Source organism: Stegostoma tigrinum, chromosome 15 (assembly GCF_030684315.1).
Source record: "Stegostoma tigrinum isolate sSteTig4 chromosome 15, sSteTig4.hap1, whole genome shotgun sequence".
Classification (NCBI taxonomy): Eukaryota; Metazoa; Chordata; class Chondrichthyes; order Orectolobiformes; family Stegostomatidae; genus Stegostoma; species Stegostoma tigrinum.
The window spans coordinates 16,580,671-16,607,852 of NC_081368.1; the positions used below are offsets into that span (position 1 = coordinate 16,580,671).

The following is a 27,182-nucleotide window of genomic DNA, read 5'->3' on the forward strand; positions in this document are numbered from 1 at the left end:
TAGGCAATGAGAAGGATACCTGCAGAGTTTTGAAGACTCTCCTTCCTGCAAGCTTGCTGCCAGATGGTCATGAAATTTTGCCCCAGATTTCCTTCCTTAATTTCTCAACCTCTGTTCCCAGCTATGTGTCAAATTGTTATTTAGTAATGAAGCCCTCTGGGCATTTTACTATTTTAAAGGTGCTCTATAAATTCAAGTTCCCAATTTTAAAAAAAATGTGCTGTTACTACTTGGTGAGCATATATTCTTGAACCTAACAAGGTACTTTTCTCATTTACAATTTGTATAACAGCTGTCTGAAAAGCTTGCCTTGGTAAGCTCAGTTGCAGCTCAGTTGGGAGTGGATCTATGAGGTGCTGGTGGGAGCAGTAAGTTGCAAAAATGAAGAGGTATGGAAATAATCTATAGCAAATGGAGTTCAATGTATGCAAGTGTGTGCAGGTCTATTTTGGACCCAAGAAAAATAATTTTGAGACTGAGTAGACAAACTAGTAAAATGTAATCTCAGTTCTGAAGAAGGGTCACTGGAACTGAGACGTTGTCTCTGATTTCTCGCCACAGATGCTGCCAGATCTGCTGAAATTTTCCAGCACTTCCTGTTTTTGTTTGTGAGTAAAATCTAATCTACAAGTACAAAAAGTAATTGAAAAGGGCTGGTTGGACTAATATAAAAATGGGAGGAATCTCTGCATCATTATGGTTAGAGCTCTGGTTAGACCTATCTAAGTTTGGGCACTGCATCATAAGAAGAATATATTGGCCCTGGAGTGGTGCAGCATAGATTCATCACAATGATACCAGAAGTCAAAGGTTGAAATTATGCTTCATGATTGTCAACTTTGATTGTATCTATTTCCTATGGTACAAAAGTTGGAAGGGCATTTAAAATATTAAAAGGATGTTATCAGGCTGATAGTTTCTCTGGTGGGGGAATCAGGAACACATGAACATAATATCAAAATTAGTGCTATACCACATGATGGTTAATGGCACTCAACGGTTGCACTCTTGTCTTTAATAACTTTATTAATAACTTTATTTCAATAACTTTAACTCAAACCCCCAAATAAATCGTTGCTACTGGAGTAACTGGAAATTTCAGTACAGCGATAGATAAATGTTCAGTGGCTAAAGCTATCGATGGGTAGGAGAAAAGGAAGGAATACTAGAGGGGGAGTGAAATGTAATATTCTAACATTCAAATCAGCACTCAAATTTTTAATAATCCACAATAAACCAGGAGTGACTGGTATTGAGTAACTAAGTAACTTTAATGGGAACATTTTACAAACTGTGAATTTTTTAATTAAGACTCTTGTTCTGAGGAGAACTTAGTGTATATGTCTGTATAGACTTATGAAACCTAAATGTTGTAATGGGAGGTATTTTTGTGCAGACTACTTTTTTACAGTTTTATATTATCCTTCTTTGTAAAAACTTTGATCGATATTTGGTGATTCATGTAGAATGGCAATACGTGTTTCCCTCCTGGCGTCAGCAGGTTGCATATACTTCAATGTTATGGACATACTCTGGTGTGAAAGGAAATTTCCACAGGACATCTGTTCAGTTTGTTTTTAGCATACGAACAAATGAGAGGTACTAGTGAGGTACAAGGTCAAACCAGGGGAGCCAATTCATCAGTGAATGAATCGCCATAGGACAGGGAGTGATGGGTAGGGGTGGGGCAACTGATTATCATCACAAAGAGTAGGAATGTCTCTCTGAAAGATTAACTAGTAGCAATAAGCAATGATCCATCTATAATATCATTTCAAAGTCGTGACTATTTGACAAAGGTTTTCCCTTTTCCTCCTAAACCTTTAGCTCAGATTTGCCCAAACTATGAATCACAAATCACATTTGTAATCAGCCTAGACATAGATAACATGTATTTTGAAGGGTTCCATGGCTAGCTAATTTGTTCTTTTAATATGAGAGAAATACTCACAGTAGATCCAGCTGTCTGTATCTAATGAACTGGTCATCAATGAGGGCTGTGATATTGTTGTGCATTAGTTTCCTATATTGAGGCAGTAAACAGAAAATATTAAAACAGCTTCGGTTTTCTGTGATAAAACACATGTACCAACTATGAATTCTTACAGTGAAGTTGGCCTCCTCCCTCTGGAAAGACCTCAGTGGATCTCTCTCCCACTGCAACCCTCTGGCCATCTACCTTCTCCAGCCCCACCTGTCCTCTCTCTATTTCCTAGCTTCCTTCCCCCTCCTCATTTCTGAAGAAGGGTCACGACCCAAAACATCAACTTTCCTGCTCCACTGATGCTGCCTGGACTGCTGTGTTCCTCCCGCTCTGCACTGCGTTGTCTTTACATAAACTAGTTGCTCCCAGAAATTAATACGTATTCCTCTTGGAACGAAGCTGGGCTGCAAGGTTGACCTATGAGCTCCCAAACAATTGAGGAAAAACAGGGCAAGAAGTGATCTCAGCTGAAGCCCATCTCTGCACTAGGTGTTCCTGTTTGAACTTCAATGAGGGACAATGCAGAAGACTTCTGCATTTCAATCTGCGCATCTTCACTAAAATCTACCATTCACTGCAGGCACAATTCCAACCCCAAAGCAGGGTAAGTACTACTTTGCCAATAACTACAAAGGTTGCCAGACAATCACCCTTTGCTCATTGGTCCCTTCTAGGATGGAATCAATGATATTTGCAATATCTTGTAGCTCGTCATTTCTATTCTGTGAGGTTCCTTAATCAAAGACAGTTACCTTCATTTCATTCTCTCTTGCCAGAGATAAACGGATGAAGACAGTTGTAATTTTGCTTGGATTGCAGGCTCTCCCATGATATAGGCTGTCATTGACTGCATGCATTGTTTTGCAGGCACCGGATACCATACTGGAACCAAAAGAATTCTACTCCATCAAAGCCCAGTGTGTTTGTGACAATTAACAGTGAATCGAGCGGGTCAGTCATTTACCAATGATCACAAACCCTTCAGTGAGCGATTAGGGATGGGCAGCTTTTCCAGTGACACCCACATCTCATGAAAAGATAAAAATAAACTCTGACTTGGATAACCAGGGTGAATTCACTGCCAGGTTATCAAGTGGTCAAAATTCCACCCCAATCCGCATCCGGGGCTAACCTTTTTGTTATTCCTTCATGGGATGCAGGGATCACTGGCAAGACCTGCATCCCTAATTGCCCAGAGGGCAGCTCAACGTCAACCACATTGCTGTGGGTCAGGAATCACATATAAATCAGACCATGTAAGGACAACAGTTTCCTTCCCTAAAGGGCATTAGTGCATCAGATGGATTTTTCCTGACAATCAGCAATAGTTTCTTGGTTATCACTAGACTCCTAACTGCAGAGATTTTCCTGATTTCAAATTCCACCATTTGTCATGGCTCGGTTCAAACTTAGGTCCCCAGAACATTATCAGGGTCTTTGGATTAATAGTTTAGCAATAATACCACCAGGCCATCACTCCCACTTCCTGGAGGATCAATTCTATGTTTTCCATTGTACATTCTAGTAAGAATACCCAACATAAATACTCTAGGGGAGACAATGACCTTGTGGTATTATCATTGAGTTGTTAATCCAAAGACCCAGATAATATTTTGGGGACCCAGGTTTGAATCCTGCCATGGCAGGACTGGATTTCAATAAAAGAAAATCTGGAATTAAGAATCTAATGATGACTATGAACCCATTCTCGATTGTCAGAAAAACCCATCTGGTTCACTAATGTTCTTTAGGGAAGAAAACTGCCATCCTTACCTGGTCTGGCCTACATGTGACTTCTGACCCACAACAATCTGGTTGACTCTTAACTGCCCTCTGGGCAATTAGGGATGGGCAATAAATGCTGCCTAGTCAGCGATGCCCTCATCCTATGATTGAATAAAGAAAAAAAAAATCTCTGGAATTACTTTGTCTTTAATGTCAATTTTCTTTGTAGAAATTATCCCTCTCTGATCATTAGGGGAAAAGCCACTAAAAAAACTGCAGGAGGAATGAGGTTGACACTTTATTTCTGGCATCTTCTCCCAGATCTTTGGAGATCAAAATGTTTTTAGATTATACCTGGTTTTGTCGACTTAATAGGTAAATTACTTCTTACACTGTCAGAGAGAAAAGCACAGGGAAGTATATAGGTCTGGACATTAGATGGGAAAACTGTTTTTCAAAAAAAAATACTAAAGTCTGTTTGATGTGGACATCAGCTGTTGATTGTGTTACTAAAAGGGAGGAATGGTCAAGTCACTTACAGTTTTATTACATTGGCAGAAACTGACGGCACAGTGATAAGCCCAGCATCTTCACAGGTAACTATAAAACCTGCACATGTACATCTCTTTGGGTACACATTGAGCGCTGGAATGAAAAGTAAGATTGTCAACGAGTTAAAAGTTAACAAATGTTATACAGTATCATAAAGGTATGGGTTAGGACTTTCTTTGGAGGAAAATTTCTTTACATGTAGTGAGAGATGCAGTACTGGGAATTGAAATTTTTTAATTCAGGAATTTAAAGTCTTGGTTATAATGCTGTGTGTGACTGGAATTTCTTGGCAACAGATTAATCTATTTTTCAAATTAGAGACGTCAGTCCTGCAGATCAGGTAAAATAAATGGTTACTCACAACAATCCCCTGGTTCATTATTAATACGTGTGACTTGGTTGAAGTACCAATCTACAAGGTTTGGCCAGCCATGGAGGTCAGCTGTAAAAGGAAAAATGAAGCGGGTGTGTAATGCAGGAAATTATATCAAAGCTTCACTCTTGGGATAAACTCCAAAATGGCTTGAAAATCTGACCTTTTGGTAGCAAGCAAGGAGATGGTTGGCTTGCAGCCACACAGAGAGGGATGGGCACCACTAGGGTAGGTAACAGTGAGGGCACTTCAATATGGAGGCATCGTCAGATGCAGGGATCTAAATTAATCATTATGGGAGGTGGGAGAAGGGGGAGGGATCAAAGCCATTAGGCTCTTTGGAGAGGAGTTTGAGACACTTAGCTTCAGTGTGAGGCCTTTCATGGTCCCATCTCTGGTATGGAGCACATAACCAAACCCATTCTGAGACTGTTTCTTGGCATTTGGCCATACTATATTTTCCTGGCTCTCCCACTGCTTCCAAGACTATCAACATGACATCAGGAAAATTCAACCCTCTCTTTTAAAACAGAACACCAAGAACTAATTTCTTTCAGGAGGTTAGTTTTGCTCAATTCCTAGGAATTTTGTTTCTTGTATAACCAATCTTCTGCGAATTAGTTAGGTCAAGATATTATCACTGACTATTTTGGATCTGAATATCGCTATATTTGACAAACTTTGGGGCAAAGTTCTTTCATGTTATCAAGGCACTTAAGCACAAACTCAATAATCAAATATGTTATTGTCTGCTGTCTCTTCAGTAGATTGTATGCAAGACTGCCATAAGAACAGCTTCTAAAGAAAATAAATCAACATGAAAATTTGTCTGGAGGCAAATAATCACCATGGATTTTTCAAGATACAAATCTATCAAGTTGGTTCTGAATTCAAACACACAGATTCATACAACTTGCATCTACATTCACCCGACTGTACCTACCACATTCATCTTCATCAGCTCCATTTTCACATTCTATGACCCCATTGCAGTGTAGAGGCTGGGGTAGACACACGCTGAGATTGCCACAAGGGAAGTACCCAAGGGGGCAGGATATGGTTTGAAAGCCTGTACGAAATGCACTGGAAGCTGCAACAAGGAAATGGAAAGACAACATAAAACAGTCCAACAGTAAGGTTACCAATTTGAAAATTGAATGTGACTGCACTATGTGAGGGAAGACACCTTTTAATCCAGTGTTAAATTTGAACTCATGAAAAAATGTCAATTCTATTTACAAATCATCAGATGTATGACTTAAGCTTGAACGGTGTTCTGCACTACAATATATGGATTCCTAATGCACCCCAAGATTCTGCAGGCACCAATATTTACCAATCAGTAATTGAAGCTTTATATTGTGTTAATAATATCGTCCTTTCTTTTGCTTCAATTTTGCTCTTCTATTCTAATCTGCCATGGCATGTCATTTTTAGCTTCTGACTTCTTGCTTTTGTCATGACCCTCTTGGGAAAGTGAGTTGATATTTGAGCCCCATATGTCCTGGGGTCATCACAACAGTTAAAAATGTAATCCAATTACACAAAATAGAGGGATTGAGTTTCGGAGCCATGAGGTCATGTTGCAAGAGTACAAAACTCCGGTGTGGCCGCACTTGTAGTATTGCGTACAGTTCTGGTCGCCGCATTATAGGAAGGATGTGGAAGCTTTGGAAAGGGTGCAGAGGAGATTTATCAGGATGTTGCCTGGTATGGAGGGAAGGTCTTATAAGGAAAGGCTGAGGGACTTGAGGCAGTTTTTGTTAGAGAGAAGGAGATTAAGGGGCAACTTAATAGAGACATACAAGATGACCAGAGGATTCGATAGGGTGGACAGTGAGAGCCTTTTTCCTCGGATGGTGATGGCTAGCACGAGGGGACATAGCTTTAAGTTGAGTGGTGATAGACATAGGACAGAAGTCAGAGGTAGGCTCTTTTCTCAGAGAGTGGTAAGGACATGGAATACCCTGCCTGCAACAGTAGCAGAGTCCCCAACTTTAAGGGCATTTAAATGGTCATTGGATAAACATATGGATGATAATGGAATAGTATAGGTTAGATGGGCTTCAGATTGGGTTCACAGGTTGGCGCAACATTGAGGGCCGAAGGGCCTGTAATGCACTGTAATGTTCTATGTTCTGCGTTCTATGTAAAATCTAATGAACTCCGGTTAAAAAAAAGACACTGACCAGGTTTCTGTAATTAACAAGAAACTACCAATTATTAACCAAGAAAAAAAAATCCAACTGAAAGCAAACAAAAGCATGAATTATCAACATGTAACTCTACTGGCTAAGTCCCTTCTTAAACCACATACATATAGACAAACACAGACAAACGAAGAAAATGTAATGTGTGGAGAAAGGATAATGGGGAAACATTGTTCAACAGCACCAGTCCACCAGATTCAATGAGGGTCCCTTTTACTTGCCGAGACATTTTGATTCCCAATTTCCTTAATCTTTCCATGTCCTTTCAGTTCTTTACTGCAGACACTGGGCTTTACTGCAGACATATGGAAGCCATTGATCACCATTTTAACTTTGACCTATTCAAGTATCATAAAAATAGCATATGAAAATAAAGGAGTTTGTCCATTTTGTTTCTAATTTTGCATTTGCTGTTCTTAATTCGCAAAGACTTGAGGAAATTCTTATTTCGAAGACTATCTTAAAAATTGTTGTAATCCTCAGTTTCCATTTTTGGTTTCAGTCCTTCAAATATTACTGCTTTATATATTAATAATGATTTTCATGAGGTTTGTTTCCTGGGCCTCCCCGACCCCATTCTTCAATTAATCTAAAACTCATCGTTATACAATAACTGAATGTTCTTTTCTTACCATCTCAGTTATGAATTTGTTCCGAATTTCTGCCCTTGATGAATTATGCACAATGTATTGGAACATTTGAGGAGATTTTGGCTACAGTGCAGTGATATAAATGTTAAAACAATATCAGCGTCTTTTGGCCACACTATAGTCATTCAGTAAGTCTGCTCTAGCTGCAGTTTTCAAAGTGTGTATTTGCTTTGCTTATCACCATGCTGCAGTAATAGAATAAATGAAGAATCTAAAGTCGAGAAACAACTTGACACAGGAGTGAAAGTGAGATTTCTTCAAAGATTAACTTTTGCTATGCTCTGCTTTGTAATCAAATTGCACTGTAACTGTTAAGTTACAGAGCATACGTTTTGTGTCAGTATAAGGTGAAAAAACACTGCACCAGTGCTGAATTTATACTGTAAATGCATCCAATGATGTCTCTCAGTGAAGGTAATCCTACATTACAAATAAACACAAAATGTGCACTGAATGAGAAGGAATTATTTGGTCAATAAAACTTGTTCTTTCCACAAATTGTTAATACTATAACCTATTGGAGTGTGTGGGGCTAATTCGGGAGGGCAGGTTACATAAACCTGCCCTATATTCCCATGACAATGGATGATCTGATCAAAAATTTAAAATGTTAAAAGGATTCAGTAGACTAGATCAACAGAAACTAATTCCTCTCACATTGATGGAACATGTTCTGAAATTAGAATCATAGAATCCCTACAGTGTGGAAGTAGGCAATTCAGCCCATTGAATCCACACTGAAAATCCAAAGAACATTCCACCTGGTCTCAACCCCCTACCCTGTCCCTATAAACTTGCATTTCCGACGGCTAATCCGCCCAGCCTGAACGCCCCTGGACACTATGGGCAATTTAGCGCGGCCAATCTACCCAACCTGCGTATCTTTGGAAACTGGAGCGTCCCAGAGGAAACCCGCACAGACATGGGGAAAATGTGCAAACGCCACACAGTCACTCGAGGGTGGAATCAAACCAGGGTCCTTAGCACTGTGAGGCAGCATGCTAACCGTACTACCGTACTATGAGCCAAAATTTAAAATAATTTTTATTTCAAAAACTGCTCAAGATTTTCTCAAATGTTACTATTTGATTTCCATGGGATCTATTTGTATTCTTACAAACTGCTTTATTGGTTGATGCAATCACATAGCGACGCTAGCTTTTGTTTTTGTATTGACCTATGGAGTGTTGTAATGAAATGTGTATGATTTATATATATATATATTAATATAACTTTTAGAGTTTGTGTTTTAAAACAATGGTACCTGGTTACTTTTTTGATGGTTTCTTGAACTTGAACTTGAAATTGAACTTCAAGATTTGATTTAGAAAGTTAATTCCTTTGGAGTTGAACATCTGTAAAGTGATGTTTTGGGGTGTGGATTGAACTTTGTCTGAGTCTGTGTTTCTAAGTTTGTTTTCTAAATTGGATTCCAAACATAGATAACTTCATTTTGATTTTACCTATTGTCTAATAAAGCCTCTTTTCTGTTAAAGAAGCTCCAATTCAGTGTGACTATGTTTCAGTGAATGACCACATGTTTAACAAATATGACCAAATTTAATTCTGGCATCAGACTTGTCCAGTAATATCATCAGCTGGGATCATGACAGTATTTGGACTCACACAGAAACAGAATTAGAGGAATTAATCAATTTCCTCAAAAATTATCATCACGCAGTTAAACATCACAAACATAATTTCAAGATGCCATGATATTTAAATTGGCATGAGATAACTGGCATGAGTTGGAATTTTATTTAGAAAATGAACTAGCACACATACCGATACAAAAACAAAAAAAACACTGTAACCATGCTTCCTGTGGATTGATGAAGCCACAGCTAAATGCTTACATGTCTGACTCTAACACAACTAGCCGTACTACAAGTAAATCACACTGTGTGAGATGCTTTGAGATGTAATAACACATAAATGTATGTCGTTATGAAACAAACTGCTCAAGATTAAACTTTCCAACTGACAATATTTGTTACAATAGTAATGTTCACCTCATACACCAAACCTTTGTTGAAAGATTCAAAATTACTCTTTCTCCTTTTGTGCCCCATTTTTGCTATCCTGCTCCTCACCACCCCTCCCCTTCGTTGCTGCTGTTCTTGTAACCTTTGCAGACACCCTTTGCCCCGAGCCCCCATTCTTTCTGACCACCCTCCAGCCTTGCTACCTTAGGCCCAAAAACAGTAACAGAAATCTGAAATGATCCACTCCTAACATGTTGCAGCTGAGGGACAAGAATTGGAGATTTCTATATTGAAATTGTGAGCTTTTAATTCTGTAAAGATATAAAGGGATAGAGAACTACATTAGATAATTTAAAGTGAGGTGGAGATTAGCCATGATCTAATGGAAAGGTGCAGCAGACCTGAGAAATTTATCTTACAAACTATGTCAAAGAAAGTGCTGACATTTTAGACTGCGCAAAGTTGAAAGCGTCAACTTTATTCAAGCAGAATCAACTTTGTAAAAACTGAAAGAACTGCGGATACTGTAAATCGTTGACTTCTATGCATGGATGTTACCATTTCTGTAAAATGAGTCAGCCTTCATACATTGTCCTTACTCCCCAAAAGCAAGGAAATAAATTTTTAGAACTTTCAATTATCTTCGCAAGGTCCCATAAGCAGTCATGTTGAAAAATAAGACATGGTGTCAGTTGTGCCGAACTGACCTCCACAATGAGAGAAGAAATCCAAAAGATCCAATAGAAAATATAATTTTCAAATTGCCAGGCTGGGACAAGGGAGAAAAGCCAGCCACATAGATAATACAAAGTCCTTTAAGAAGGCTCTGTCAAAGCCAACTGAAAGCTTCAGGAGATAAAGTCCAAGATCGTAAAGGAAAAAAGCGTACCTTTGTTAAAAGTGCCTCAATTATCAGAAAAGGAAGGCAAGGATTGTCCTGTATTGCTGACGACAACAGTATGTTCCATGAGACACCACTACCAAGAACTCTGAAAGGTCCAGAAAATAAATTTAGACTGGGGCTTCAGAATTGGGCAGGCCTTGAATATAGTTAAGCTGAAGAAAAGCAAACATAAACAAATCTAGTGAACAAAGCCAGCAGAAGAAGAAAAGGCAAAGAAAACATTAAAGATTTTTAAAAATTAGGACTTCAGCCACTATTTGACAGGGAGATTTATAAAGCTGGATAATTTATATATTTAAAGAAATTTATTTTACAAGCTATGTCAAAGAAAGTGCTGACACTTTAGACTGTGCAAAGTTGAAAGCAACAACTTTATTCAGGCAGAATCAATTTTGTAAAAATTGAAAGAACTGCAGATGCTGTAAATCAGAAACAAAAACAAAGTTGATGGAAAAGCTCAGATAACAAGGTGCAGAGCTGGGTGAACACAGCAGGCCAAGTAGCATCAGAAGAGCAGGAAGGCCAATGTTTCAGGTCTGGACCCTTCTTCAGAAAAAAGTCTGAACAAATGAATGGCATTGCATTCCAGATGCAACTCAATTGTCACTTTAAGCAAAACACACTTTATTTTAACACTCCAGTTAAAATACAGATAAAATAAAAACAAAAGAAAATAATTGGCTTAACAGTAACTCTATTGAAGTGTTATATTAACTACTGCTAATCAACTGTTCCAATATAATAACACTCCATAAACACGCCCTTGGCAAAGGCAAATTAGTAAAATAGATTGTCTCTGGACCTTGTTATTTCAGATTCTCTAGCATCTGCAGTTCCTGCTATCTACTGCTGGAAAGCTCAGCAAGTCTGGCAGCATCTGTGAAGAAAAAAGAGTTAATGTTTCAGGTCGGGTGAACCTTCCTCAGAACTGAAGGGTCATTGGACCCAAAACGTTAACTCTGCTTGTTCCTTCACAGATGCTGCCAGACCTGCTGAGCTTTTCCAGCAACTTCATTTTCATTCCAGAATCAACTTTATTTTGATAGCAGAAGGCAGGAAAGCCATGGAAAAGGTGGTAATCTCCACTTTGCAATTACAAAATGTGGGAAACACTGATAATGAAAATGTTGCTTTATCAGTCAAACAGCTACGAAGGACAACTGAATGTGTCTAGCCTGATCAACAACTCGATGGAGGTAAGTTGTATTTGACTCCATAGAAGTCAGACCAACATCATAGATCTAAGGTGTGGTCAAGAAGATGGAACTGTGTTATGGACTGTACTAAACCCCTACAAAATATTTTAAGAAGCTAGCTGAGACCCTAACTTTTTTCTTATTTTAAAGGTAAATGTAAGGCATTGCATTCCAGATGCAACTCAATTGTCACTTTAAGCAAAACACACTTTATTTTAACACTCCAATTAAAATACAGATAAAATAAAAACAAAAGAAAATAATTGGCTTAGCAGTAACTCTATTGAAATATAATATTAACTAATGCTAATCAAATGTTCCAATATAGTAACATTTTATAAACATGACCTTGGAAAAGACAAATTCAGTATAATAGATTGTCTCACATGCAACTCCAGCAGCAGAAAGAGAACCCCATATATTAGCTATAGTAGAGAGAAGAATAAAAGCTTCCACATCCAGCTTCAAGATTCCAGCAACTGAAAGCTAAAACTAAAAAATCAGGTTCTCTGGGAACTTGATCCCACCCATTCAGGCAGCTTCTATTGTTCTAACTTAAAAAAACCCCAAGACTCACAAGTTTTTTACCTCATTGGCCTCACAACTGTCTCGTCCAACATCCAGGCTATTGAAAAACAGAGACAATGTCTTCTAGTTATAAAATGAGTGCCTGATCTAGGAATTCAGTAAACAAAATGGGAGAAAATATTTATTTCAATAGAGAAACTGTCATCCAGAAAGAAAATTCAGGAGGTTACACACCTTCTAGATCAGGTCATAGGCCAACAATAACGTTCACAAAGAATGATGTCCATCACAAAATATATCCAGGCAATAAAAGACCATTTAGTGAAGAGCTGATCCACGGATCAGAACCAAGGTCAACATTCTTTCAGCAAGAGACTTACCATTCTTCCAATTCCAAAGACAGTGTATTCTAAGATAAGTTTTAAACATCTAGATGACCTCAAATTGTGAAACCAGCTACTTGGGGGAGATGAAGTTAGAGTAAATGTGATATAATTTGATAATTGGCTAACTGTGGTGGATAAAGAACTTAGGGTGATAGGTTGCATAAGCTAATGGTACTGAGTGATTACTAATATATTACATGAGCTCCATCCATTACTGTGATATCACTCCGGGTCTGTGGCCAGAACCATGGAGTTCCACTCCAGCTTCTGGAGATAGCAGATGTATCTATAGAAACTCCTAAGATCCAAGTTATTATACTTGTAATTGTACTTATTGTTAACATCCAATAATCCTTGATATCCAAATAAAGTGCCTCTTTTGTAGATACTTTATCAGAGTGCATCCTCTACCACTAAACACTAGATAGGCCCAAACCAAAGCAAAGATAAACGATGATTGGCGGCAGTGAGCTACTTCAAACAACCTCTACCTAGTGCCACATAATGGTAGAGGTGGAAAATACTACAAAGCACGATGAGTGGTCACCTTAGAAAATAACAACATCAGGTTTCTATTTAAGGCATTTGTCATTGTGTAATATTGTGTGTACTGATGAATTAGTCAAAGCAAGGAGTTTTCTATTTTTCTTTTTAATGAGTTCACTGGATGTGTCACTGGCAAAGCCAGGATTTATGGCCCATCTTGCTGCAGAATAATTAGGTAAATTGCTTTTTGTATTCTCATAGATGTGATGTGCAAATTTAAAACATCACAAGTGGAAAAGGACAAAACTGAATGAGTCAAATTGTTTACTATAGTGAAATATTTCAATGTGGAGGGGCTGGTTACTGGAGAAGACAATTGATATAAGTAGTATAAATAGATTCAAGAGCCATCGAGAGATTCTTCTGGAGCAAAAACAGGCTGATTAATTTAGAAAGCAGGAGAACAAGGTCAAACATGTACCTCACGGCATTTCATATTTCTAATTTATATCATTTACGATTTTAATAACAAAAGACACTTAACCAATAGATATGGTACTTGAGTTTCAAAACAGATCTGTGAAACAACTGTCGATGGAGGTAAGTTGTATTTGACTCCATAGAAGTCAGACCAACATCATAGATCTAAGGTGTGGTCAAGAAGATCTGTGAAACAACTTTGCATGCTCAAGCTTGTTGTGCACAACTCACAATTTTGTCGTCAATAACCTAAACATGAATTCAGGTTAAAGAAGGATGGCTATCACTGGGGTTCATTTAGAGAAGAATTCATTGTTCATTTAGTTCATTTGAATCCAAGTTCATTCAGAGAAGAGATAGCATTGTAAGGATTGAAGTGGGAAATTCAAAGTCACAATACAAGAAGTACAAGTCACAAAGAGACAGCAATCCTAATCGGTGAAACAAAGAGGGAAAGAAAGCCTTCTTTCATAAACAAAAGGAAGCTATAGAAAGCAGCTGTGCACAATGTCAAGCCTATTAAGGATGTTTAAATGTTGAAGGTAAAAATTGGTTCTAGTTCAGTAGAGCAAGGACTTCCAACAGTTTTAATATTATGTATTGCGTGAAAAACAATCATGCTTCCTGATAACACAGAGGCAGCTAATAAGAATGAGCAGTACATTAAGCTTATTTTAATAAGTAGCCACCTGATGGGAATGAACATAAGAATTTATCGCATCTCTTGAAACACTGCAAAGAACGTCATGTACAATGAGTTCCTTTTGGAGTGCAGTCAATTTTATACAGGCCAATGTGGCAGCTATTTTGTGAACAGCATGCTCCTACAGGTAGCAGTCAGATGAATGACCAGCTAATCTGCTTTTGATAGCATCAGTTTAAAGTCAAATGTTTGCCATTATATCTTGAGATTAATAGTCTTTCAGCTGACACGTTAAACCAAATCCAAATGCTTGTTTGGATGATGTAAGTGATTCCAAGTAGGAGTTTGGAGTTCTGGCCAAATTCTTCCACGTTTGCAACAATGATAACAAATGCACTTTAAAATCTAATCCCTTGTGTATGTTCATTTGAGGCATGCTGTAAGCATAATGATTACAAACTTTCTATTTTTCTAACATTTTATCAATGTCCACCCAGACCACAACCCATTCAGTTAGAAGAATGAATACTATCAAGTCAATCACATTGTATCAGATTAACCTCAACAACTGGTGAGTTACTTCTGATATATTTTGGCATTTTCTAGTCACATGATAGTTGCTGGAAAATTAAATGCTGCCCCATTGTAGACACCTAGCATTTGTATTGAATCCCCTTGCATTGGATTCTACATGATTAAATGCAAGGTAAAGTATTTTCTACTATTTCCTCATTCGTGCAATAATCAAAATGAGGTTTTCCACTTCTGTCATCACGTAGCGATTCTCAGGTTGTTTGCGTCAAACTGACAAATTAAGGGCAGATAGTTGTTTGGAATCGCTGCCCATGTGGTATTTGATTAAGAGTACATAAACACATTTCACATGGAACCTTTCATCTGGCATACTGATGTACCTTTCAACTCAACTGTCCAAGTAAGAGGATTGGTGAAACCATACCTGAAATAGCCAGGTTGTTTTATGCTAGCCAGGCAAGGACTTAGAAGAGATCTTTTATTGCTGGATATATTTTGTGGTGGACATCATTCTTTGTGAACATTACTGTTGGTCTATTACTTGACCTGGAAGGTGTGTAATCTCCTGAATTTTCTTTTTGGATGACAGCTTCTCTATTGAAATAAATATTTTCTTCCTTTTAGTTTACAGAATTCCTAGATCAAGCACTTATTTTATAACTAGAAGACATTGTCTCTGTTGGACCAGACAGTTGTGAGGCCACTGAGATAAATAGCTTGTGAGACTTGGGTTTTTTTTAAGTTGGAACACTAGAAGCTGCCTGAATGGGTGAGATTAAGTTCCCAGAGAACCTGAGTTTTTAGTTTTAGCTTTCAGTTGCTGGAATATTGAATAACTGCTCCTTATTTCTTTGTTCATAGATTCAAAATCAGTTCCTGGAGTTGAAATGGGAGTGTGAAAACCACTTTACTATCCAGTACCCTCCAAAAGATACAATGGCTCTGGTATTTCTTTATAAATACCTCAGGAGCATCTAGTCCACAGTATTCACTGCTCGCAATGCAGTCTCCTCTACATTAGTGTAACCAAATGCAGACTAAATGACCACATTGCGTAATGCCTCCATTCTGTCTATAAGAATGATCCTGACCTTCTAGGCATACACCATCCAAGATATCATCTTGGTCTCACACAAACATTTCTGTAGGCCTATTTTGACAGTGTTCCAGTGAGGTCCAACCAAAGACTGAAGAACAGAACATAAATTTCCACTCAATCACTTTACAGCCTTCAGGGCTTGAGCATGAGATACCTGACTGAAAACACATTCACTCCTCAACCTCCCAAGATCTTGTTCGCATGGGTTTGCTTTCAGTATAGCTGCTAATGTTCTGTCAGTAATACATGCCATTATCACTTATTCTTCAACGATATGTCTTCTCTACTACCATTAGTGCTCCCTTTGCCTTTTTCTCTAATAGCACATTTACCATCTATTTCATATGGTCCTCCCCTACCCCTTTCCCTCCACCTTAGAGTACATCATTTCTCCGGCCTCCTTCAGTTCCAAAGAGTCTAATTGGCTCGAAACTATCATCCTGTTTCTTTTTCCACAGCTGCTGCCAGACTTGCTGACTTTCTCTCACCTTTTCTATGTTTATTTCAGATCTCCAGCATTTGCAATACTTTGCTTTTATTACCACAGAAATGCAGTAGTGGCTGAAGTTTTAGAGTTCTCCCGAAGATGTCAGGTTTCTGGACTTTTGCAGAATAAATAAACAATTGTGAGTGCTCCCAGGACAACAGGATTCATTGAGATGAACTTCTTGACATGGTCGCCTGATAATAGTTTCCTGAATCATTGGGAAAGCCCACTGTCCTGGTGAATTCATGTGTTTTACTGTCCCTACTCAGAGAGAAGAGGATGAAGTCCCACCTCATTGCCTACAGCAGCTCTGTGGCCTCCCTAGTACATTGAAGTATGGTGAACTTCAAAAATGGCAAAGAATGACAGGAACGTGTACAAGATATACTCAGAGGAGTGAAGCAGAAATTAGAATCAGGGAACGTAATAATGGAAAAAAGTCAAAACTTAAGGTATTTACCCAGATGCATGCAGCATATATAACAAGATAGGTGAGTTGTTAGCATGGATTGAAATAAATGAATATGATTTGGTAGGTATTTGTAAAGATTTGGTTGCAGGACAACCAACGCTAGAAACTTAATATTCAAAGGTCTTTGATGTTCCAGAAGAATATGCAAAAAGGAAAAGGAGATGGAGAAGCTTTGTTAATAAAGGATGGTATTGGGAGTAAAGTTGGTGCAATAAATTATGATGCAGAATCAGTCTGGGTGAAAATAAGACATAGCAAGAGAAATGCCATGAGTAGGAGGCTTCTATATACTCCCCAAAAATTGCCTCACTGTAGAACAAAGTATAAATTGGGAAAATATGGTCGTGTATAAGAAGGGCACTTTGATTGTCATGGGTGCTTTTAATCTGCACATGGGCAAGGGTAACATGGAAGATGAATCTGTAGAATACATTAGGGATTGTTTCTGGGAACAATATGTTGCAGAACTTACGCCAAAACAGGCGATTTTAGATCTGGTATTTGTTTCTGAGGTAGGATTAATTAAAAATGTCATGGATGTGAGTTTGTTCGCTGAGCTGGAAGGTTAGTTTTCAGACGTTTCGACACCATTCTAGGTAACATCATCAGTGAGCCTCCGACGAAGTGCTGGTGTTATGTCCCGCTTTCTATTTATCTGTTTAGGTTAGAAAGCGGGCCATAACATCAGCGCTTCGTCAGAGGCTCACTGATGATGTTACCTAGTATGGTGACGAAATGTCTGAAAACTAACCTTCCAGCTCAGCGAGCAAACTCACATCCAGAACCTCAACCTGAGCTACAAATCTTCTCAAAACCGCTAAAAAATGTCATAGTTAAGAATCATGCTCCAATTTCAAATTCAGCTTGAAGGAGAGCAACTCAGGTCTCAAACCAATGTCCTTAATTTAAATAAGGGCAATTTCAGAAGTTCAAAGAATCAGTTGTCTGAAGAAGCTCAGAAACAGATTAAGGGGAAGTCAGTTGATAATCACTGGTAAACATTTAAGCAAACATTTTTCATAATGTTCAAGAATGGAGGGAAAGAGAAAGCAGGAAATATCAGCCAGTTAGCCTAACATCTGCGATTGGGAAATTGCTATAATCCCCTAGGAACTCTCTTACTTCAGTTGCTGTTTCTGGTGGGTTGAATTAAGATTTTATCTGCATACATCCAAATCTGTGACCCAGTTGTCACATCAACCTGTTTGGCTCAGCCACTCCAAAGCAGCATCCATTCAAAGTTTACAGCTGCATGAAAGGCTCATATATACGTATGCTTTTTTAATTCAATAACAGCAAGCAGACCACACAAGGTATGGCCAGAGGTATAGCATACATGTAGAAACCTGAAGTAGGTCTCCATCAATCTTACATACTGTTTCTTTTTGAAAATTCAAATATACTGGACACCTTTGTATACCATAATGGTTATAAGTCAAAAAGGACTCTAATAACAATGATCAAATGTGACTTTCCTTTCATAAATTTGTGACAACTAAACCTATTATAATTTCCTGAATGTCCACAATCCTGTACTGAATAACTAGCAATTCTCTGGTTTGTGACATCAGGGTAACTATTCTATAGTTCTCCATTTTCAGATTCCTGCCTGTAATGGTGAGCCCATATTTCATTTTAGCTTCGGCAAATGTCAGTTGCGCCACTTCTCAACCCTACCAACCTGAACTCATGACATCTTCCCCATAGTTCATCTCTGACAGTTGTAGTTGTCAATGTTCAGGTCCGTTACCTCCTTAGACAGGTTGAAGTCATCACTGGAGGATGGTGGGTGCCATGCAAATGCCTATCTGCGGTGTTGGGAATATCAGCTTTGAATTGACATTATTCTTCTATCCCCAACCCTCTGCCCAACCACCCTCATGTCTCCTGCATACTCCACACAGCTCCACACCCCCACATATTCATCATATAGTTTGTGCCCTTTACGTATCCTCTGTATAGTCCCTTTTCAACACCATTCAGATCTCCTCACAGCTGCAAGACCACTTTATGTTCTCCATCCATCCTCCATAGCCATTCACCCAGCACCTGCTACAAGTAGACCTCAGTAGCCATGTAACAACAATGGGAAATATACGAAATGGTCATGAAAAGGTTAACTGTTAGAACTGTCGTTTAAACACAGTAGAATATATGCTAAAATAAAACTCCGGACCCAAGGAGTAATTCCTGAATCCCTTTAAATTATAAACACAAAATAATATATTCAGTAACCACGTCAAAGACGGAGAATTCTTGAATAACCTCTTAAAACTGTCAATCAAACAGAGTATACAACCACCTGCTGAGATAGATGGTTCTACAGATTTTATAACTCAGCTAGACATTGATATAGGGCTCAGCTGTTAAACCATCCCATGCAACAATATGTAAACGGACTTGACTCAAATTGAAATAACAGACTAGGGGTCAGTTTTCCTAAACTACACCAAGTTGCCTTTTGATCAAGGCAACCAGAAACAGGCACATGCATTTTTCTCCAAGTTGCAGCTGTGCACCAATGTCTTGTTAAAGGTGAAACACAATGAACATTTTACCTATTTTGGGTTATGACACAAGAGTTCCTGCAGTTTTGAACACAGCACTTTTCTCAATGTGAAAATTATTTTGATGTATTTCAACACGTACACAATACAGGTCAAATGAGCAGTTAACTTATCACAGCCATACCATCAATCATTGCAGTAAAAACAAATCTAATTTATAATAAAGTATCCAATAGTGAATATGTAACACTCTACCTACCAGAATGTTCATTTTCAGCAGGCTTTCCTCAAAATTCATGAGGGTTTTAGAAAATCATCCAATCTGAAGGTAATATTAGGGAACATGGAAATTAGATTTCCCCAGGTCAGCAATACAGGACGCACGGATAGGGTAATTGCCTGAACCTAATACGAACCTCTTCTCCCCATGGGATGTTTGAATGAGCACTCTTTCCAAGGGAAGTTCAAAATTTTAAACAAGCAGACATGTTTTTTGCCAAACCCACATTCATTCCAGACCTTTTCAGAAAGCAGAAATCTGGGCCAAAGCCATTTAGTTATCCACATTTTAATTTCCATTATCTCGTTCTTGTTTAGGAAAACTGACCCCCAGTCTGTCATTTCAATTTGAGTCAAGTCCATTTACATATTGTTGCATGGGATGGTTTAACAGCTGAGCCCTATATCAATGTCTAGCTGAGTGCTTTTCACGAAGCACTTTCCTTTTGTATGTCAGGACAAGAATTTATAACTGATTTTTAGGTTTCTTGCAACTTAAACTCATATTCTTGTACTGTTCATCAATCTTCTTTGTCCCTTTTGTTGATTTCTATTATCTCCCGGCGACATTATAAGCCTCTTCATTTAGTACAATACTATCCTTTACCCTTCTTTTTCATGTGGTTGAATTATTATTCCTGTGGAGAATTTATTCCTGATGGGAATGTGTATTTACTGCATGCAAATTGTGACTTAATCCTTTCAATTTTCATCATTGCTCACCTTTCAAAAGATAAATCAGAAAATCAGAAGTGGCTGCATCATCTAGACCTGAACTTCGGTGAAAATAGTAAGAAATTATTACTGTTAATATATTTCAGGACTGTGGTTGGTAACAAAATCAGCTTGTATTGACGCAGCACTTTTAACATAATGGGACTTCCTGCTTCCCAGGAGAATTATCAAACCAAATGTGACACGAAACTAAGAAAGGAGATATTAGGAAATTTGATCAAATTGGAAGTTTTTAAGATGTATCTTAGATGAGGAAAGAAAAATGCTGAGAGGTAGAGAGCTTTAGGAAAGGAATTCCTGCAGGTACTAGTTTGCAGGCTGAAAGCATGGCAGCCAAGGTGGAGCAATTAAAATCAGAATATTTAACCAGGCCAGAAATAAAAGCACGGATATGATTGGTAGAGTTAGGGCATTATGAGGCTGGAGGGATTACAGAGGTAGGGATGGGTGAAGCAGTAGAGAAACTTGAGAACAGGAATGAGAACGCAGAGTGTGAGCACAGGTGATGTGTGAACAGGATCTGATGTGAGCTAGGGATTTTCAGCAGCAGAAGTTTGGATGACCTCAGGTTTCTGCATGGTTTCAGAGAATCTTAAAAGATATACTGTACATGTTTACATATAATTATTCAATTTTCTTCAAGGTCTTCTATAGAATCTACCTTTACCATAACCTTAGGCAGTTATTTCCACATCTTGTCCACATGCTACACGAAGAAAGTTCTCCTATTTATAGTGTTCCTTGAAGCACCTTACATCAATGTCCTCTGGTTCTCCATTCTTTCACGAATGGGAACAGTATCTTCCCATCTATTCCATCCAGACTCCTTGTGATTTTGAAAACCTTTATCGAATATCCTCTTAATCTTCTTTTATGAAAAGAGAACATCCTCATCTTCTGTAACCTATCTATATTAATGAACATCTTCATCCCCAAAACCATTCTCACGAATATTTTCAGTAATCTCTCCGATAGCTCTATATCCTTCCCAAAGTGTACCTCCCAGAATTGGACACAAATATCCAGCTGAGTTGTTCAAGTCATCATAACCTCTTTGTTTTTATACTTCATAGTCCTTTTTTTTAGAAAAAGTTCTTATGCTTTTTCATAACTTGTCCCCCAATCTTCATTGATTTAAGCAAATATTCCCAGGTACCTTCCTCCTGCACCAACTTTGAAGTTTTACACTTTATTTTATATTGCTTCTCCTCATTCTTTTCACCAAAATGATCCACTTTGCACTTGTCTGCATTGATTTGCATCTGCCATTAGACTGCTTACAACACCCGGTCATGCAGTTTATCACAACTCACCTCACATGTATAATACTGCAAACTATAAAGTGAGAGGTCAGCCTAGTATGAATTGGAATGGTCACACCTAGGGGTAACAAAGGCTTTACTGAGGGTCTCAACAGTAGACCATCTGAATCAAGGGATGCTATACAGGTGGAAGTAGGTGGCCTTCTTGACAGCAGCGATGTATGGTCAAATATGAAACAATAAAAAGGGTGCTGGTGGTTAGGTTTTGGAGTCTGTAAGGGACAGTGAAAAAAAAGTACTGTGGTTTTCATAACATTCAGTTTGAAGAAAATTCTGCTTGTCCAAAGCTGGATTCTGGATAAAACTGGGTGCCATCAGTTGCTGTGGAAATTGATGCTTTGTCTTGAAATGATGTTGCCATGGGGCATCACGTAGATGGGATATAGAAGGGACTCAAGGAGACATCTTTGAGGGAAAGAGAAGCCATTGTAGATTACTTTCTGACTATAACAAGTGAGATAAGAGTGGGGTAAGACAATGGGTAAATGCGGGAAGGCTTTGGAGGAAGATGGTATAGCCTATCGTGTGATAAGCTGAAGACAGATCAGAAAGGATGAGGAGCATTAATTCACTATTGTCATTGTTACATGGCACACCATTTGTGACTTTGATAAGAGCAATATAGTTACTTTATAATTCATTCACGAGACGTGGGCATCTCTGGCTAGGCTAGCATTTATAGCTCGTAGTGAGCACACATACAGACTATAATAGGAAAGGACAGGAGGTTTCCTTCCCTAAAGGACATTAATGAACCAGAGGGGTTTTCTACCAACAATGGCAATGGGTTCATGGTTTTCATTAGACCCTTAATTCCAGATTCTTTATTGAATTCAAATTCCACCATCTGCCACAGTAGGATTTGAACTCAGGACATTAGCTGAGTTTCTACATTAATGGTCCTAGTGATAATACCAATAGGCCATTGTTTCCCTGAGTGGTCACTGTGGAAACATAATTGGACATATTGAATCATACAATTTCCATAGAAATATAAAAAATAGGAGCAGGAATAGGCTACTCAGCTTTTCAATCCCGCTCCATGGTTCAATATGATCATGGCTGATCATTCAACTCAGCACCGTGTTCCCACTTTCTCCCTATATCCTTTGATTCCTTTTGCCCTAAAAATGATGTTAAAGTCCTTCTTGAAAACATTTAGCGTTTTGGCTCAACTGCTTTCTGCAGCACAGAGTTCCACAGTCTGACCACTCTTTGGTTCACAAAAATTCTCCACACTTCCTCAATTCCAGAGACAGATAGTCTTGGATTTGAGAGAGCACAACACGTATATGGAAAGGTTGCAGACAGGGCAAATGTTTGGAATGTAAAAGGCATCAAGGGTGGTATTTTGAGGAAATAGTTGTAGCTCTGAAAGAAAGAGGGACCATACCTGAGGACAGAGAGCTAGCAACAATGTGAATTAACATGGGGACCAGGAGGGAGTGTTCAGTCATCAGTTTGGTGGGCTTAAGGTGAGAAGAGCGTGAGATGGGTGTCATGCACAAGGAAAGATTGGAGCTAGCATGAAAGGTGTATTAGAAGAGAGAAACAAAAAAATGATGTAATTTCATTGTTACAGTGAGGCAACATGAGAGGAAAATTGATTCAGTGGGCTAGTGGAGGAGAAGCTTGTAGTGGAAAAGATAATTGGATGGTCTTGTTCTTGTTACAATAAGTGCTCCAACTTATTGTTAGATGTGAGAGTGAGGGACACTGGGGAGCAAAGTCAAGAAGACAAGCGGAATTGGAAGAAAGGAGCAAAGTGCATGTACAGCAAAGAATATTTTCAACTCCAACAGGGCTATTAAGAGACAGAAAGTCAGGATGGAAATACTTCCCTCAAGAGGAGATGTAAATAAATTCAACCCAGATACTCTGAGGACTGGTAGCTGTCAGGGATGCCATTCTTTGAGAGATCGGAGCAGGACTGCATAGTTGAAAGGTTGATATTAAAGTATTCTCAAATTCTTAGTTGTTCTAGTATTCATCACCTAAATTTGATTAAGAGATCATTTAATCCTTAGCTGTTTTTGAGATTTGTTGGCTGCTGGCCCTCCTAATCTTGCATTCGTTACCACATTGTACTCCATTTCCCCTTATAAATAAACTTTTTCTCTATATTAAAATGATAAAAATGAAAATTGTCATTGTTTGTGCCATCATAAAATGGCTGCTACATGAGTCATTTCATTTCAAAAGATAAATGCAATTTTTTTTCACAACTAGCATGGGGGCTGCTTGATGGCTCAGTGGTTAGCACTGCTGCCTCAGAGTACCAGGGACCAATGTTTAATTCCAGCTTCAGGTAATTGTACATGTGGCATTTGTACATTCTCCCTAGGTCTGTGTGGATCCCCTCCAACAGTTCAAAAATGTGCAGGCTAGGAAGATTGGCCGTGCTGAATTGTCTCTAGTATTGAGTGCTGTGCAGGCTAGGTTGATTAGGGTTATAGAGATATGGTTGCGGTGGGTCTGCGTGGAGTGCTCTTCTGAGGGTTGGTGTGGACTTGATGGACTGAATGGCCTGCTTCCACACTGTGGGGATTCTATAAGAACATAGTTAAGGATAACCTTTATTGAAATCGATGTAAATAGCTCACAATAAACTGTTGTGGTTTGCCTCAGGTTACCTGAGACGAATGGGTCTCTCTTCTCTCTCTGTCCCACTCACAAAATTAATTCTAGTTGCTCCAAGTCATGCTTTAAGAAACTACAGCATATACTATACATATGATTCAAGAGATGCTAGTTTATGTTAGTCCAGATAAATAGAAGTTTTGTCCAAATATAATATAAACATTTGAAATTGAAACACTTCATCAGACAATATTGAAGCAATTTAATTCTGCTAGCAATCTATTTGTGATTTGCATGTACTTGATACAGGAAAGTTAAGGATTTTTATGATGCATTGAACCAGTAAAAATGCTTTATGAAGAGTGGGAGTTTACTGAGATGTCATCTTCTGTGGGAGAATTTCAGCAATAGGTTAACACACTCAAAAATGATCCTTACTGTGAGAGTCTCTCAAAGTTAAAATACCACCGTTCCACATTATGTTCAAAATATACAAACGCTGCCAAACTAAAATCAGGCCATACTCTTTATAACATGTTTGGTCCAATTAGAAACAATGGAAGTATAGGCAGGACAGCACAGACCTCTGGTGCAAAGTGAATGGTCAGCGTGACCCAATACACCCAACAAAACTGGTTTAGTTGTGTTCTAAAAATAAAATGTATGGGTAAGTTTTGCCATTGGCCACACATCATAGTCACATTAAGTCAGAAAGTGAAACCTGTATCCTGAGAAGCAAGGAGAGTGCAGGTGTCCAGAACAATGAAAGTAATTTTATACGATGACTTCATCCAACTCCAGCATAGTTTTTTTATTCCAATAAATTGAACTCTAATAGCTGCACTAAGTAGCATACAAGCTCAAACCCTGTGACTTTCTGCTTCTTACAACACAATTGTAGTTAGTAACTTGTGGTAATTTTGTAGCACCAGCAAAGGTGTGAACTCAGATTATTACATTGTCTTTCATTACTTGTTCCTGCAATGTAATTAAATTATCATAAGAAACTTATCACCTAAAAGTCGAACAAGAGAATTAATTGGTATTTTTAATGCTTTTCCTTTTCAAACTAACGGAGTCATGTTGCTATGACATTAATCTGCTAGACATTCTATTGAGTTTCTGTTATTGCTAAATTATACCATCATGTATAGAAATTCTGATTTATTATCATCAGTGTTTTAATCATTGGACATGGCTGAAATGTTAAAATGGCAGTGGGATAACAGCAGAAGCTGTAACAAAATCATCTTCATGGCCCTTTTTACTTTTAGTTGCATTGCATGGTGCATTAATTAAAATTTAAACCCTTTGTATATTTCCATCTTTTGATTTATAATCATCAGTCAAAAGTTGGTGAAGGAGAAATGTATTTGACTGAACTTATACAATGCTAAATGCCAGAGAGAAAGAGAAATCTACAGGGTTGGCATGGTGTCTCATAATTGCTGTTCCCATTGCACTAGGAGATTCACAAAATCAGAGCTCTTGTTTCAGCCTTAAAGCTTGGCACAAGTATTATTTGTGAACATGGATGTATAACCATTTCTACTGTACTTTGGAATAAACTGGACAGTGACAGGACACCACTGCCACCCATCAGATTGAAAACCCCTTCAACTCAGAAAAATCAGTTAGCATCAGAGGGAATGGATTATCACTCAACTCTATTCATTCCAGCACCTTCTGTGCATATCGTTGATGGCATTGTGGAAGAGATAATCTGTGCTCGAGAAAAACTGGCAATCCAGTGGGAGGTTGTCAGTTCACTGCTCACTGAAAAGAAGAAAAGAATATTTTAATCCTAAAAGTAAGGTTATAAAAGTGCCTGTACATCTTTAGTTTCCATGTGTCTTTCTGGCATTATGAGTGACTAGATAAGGTCATATCATGCTGGTCCACACAAACCAGAGGTGGAAACTTATAGGGGACTGAACTACCCAGGTTAAGTGCAAAACGTGGTCCAATCAAATAAGAAGTCCAGAAAGGCCTATTTCAACATAAGGAACTTTCAACATAAGGCTGCAACTTTTAAGGTAAGATTCTCGTTAGGCTGTGGTGAGTTGTTACTAAAGTGGATTTCTGGTGATTAATGACCTTATTAATTTCAGTTCTCACCTCATTAATGTGGGGCTTCCTATCATATCACCTGCAGTGACCAAACTAGACTCTGTGAATTTGCAACATAGAAATAGGCGTGGGTGCCTGATGACTTCAGTTTAAGAACCTCCATTTTGGAGGTCAAAAACGCTGGGTACAGTCCATGGCACTGGCCACTTGTACCCTACTGCCACAAACTTTGGTTCCAACATGTGTCAATCTCTAAGAACCCTCATGGCTCATCTCTGAGCTTCTGCATTTCAATGCTGCACCTTGCACTGTACTGGCTACTCTCATTGTAATGTAGCAGCAAGGACATTGTCTGCTCAGGGACACACTCAACTCATGGACTGGGCCAGGCTACATCTCTGGGGTCCTCGCTTGCTGTCATGGCACTCGCTTACTCACTCTGTGCCTACCTGATGCTCACAGCATTCCTACCTTACCTTGCTATTTCTCCCTTGTTTCTCAGGCGCAAATACCAGGCTCATAGTACTGCAGTACTGGCCTGTCACTTAGGGCAGATGCAAAACCAGAAAGCTCCTGGTGCTTGTCAGCTTTCCTCAGGCAGGTCAAGGGAGATAACTTGCAACTAGCGGATCCAGGGAAAGTTAGTCAAGGCAGCCTCCTATATCAGTTCAGATGCTTGGAGATGGTCATTCAGCCACTTGGGGGAGTCAGAGTCAGGATCTTCACCAAGGATGAAGAGCTGAATATCAGGCAGCCCACAACCCGCCTTGAGCCATTCAGCTTAATGTGGGCTGATTTCCTCCTGGAAAGACAGATGGACAGGTATTGAGGGAGATGAAAGTGGGTGGAGATGAAAGTGGGTGGCACAGACACTGCAGGTTGGTTCAGATGTAGAGGTTTCCTGAGGCCAGTGCACAGGGAGATTGGAGCATGCACGGTTCTTGCTATTGGGACTTGTGGTGGCTATCAGCAACTGAGGGAAAATCTTGCAGGCA

At 38.7% G+C, this 27,182-nt stretch overlaps 1 protein-coding gene across 1 annotated transcript in view; it reads right to left on the bottom strand.

The window, feature by feature from the left end:
* Positions 1–27,182, bottom strand: part of rxfp2l (relaxin family peptide receptor 2, like) — a 90,524-nt gene that overhangs the window by 44,781 nt on the left and 18,561 nt on the right. The window contains exons 2-5 of the mRNA XM_048544049.2: positions 5,578–5,724; positions 4,623–4,703; positions 4,249–4,354; positions 1,952–2,023 (exon numbers count right to left, since the gene is read on the bottom strand). Of these exons, the coding sequence (XP_048400006.2) occupies positions 1,952–2,023; positions 4,249–4,354; positions 4,623–4,703; positions 5,578–5,724 (406 nt within the window). The remainder of the gene's footprint in view (positions 1–1,951; positions 2,024–4,248; positions 4,355–4,622; positions 4,704–5,577; positions 5,725–27,182) is intronic.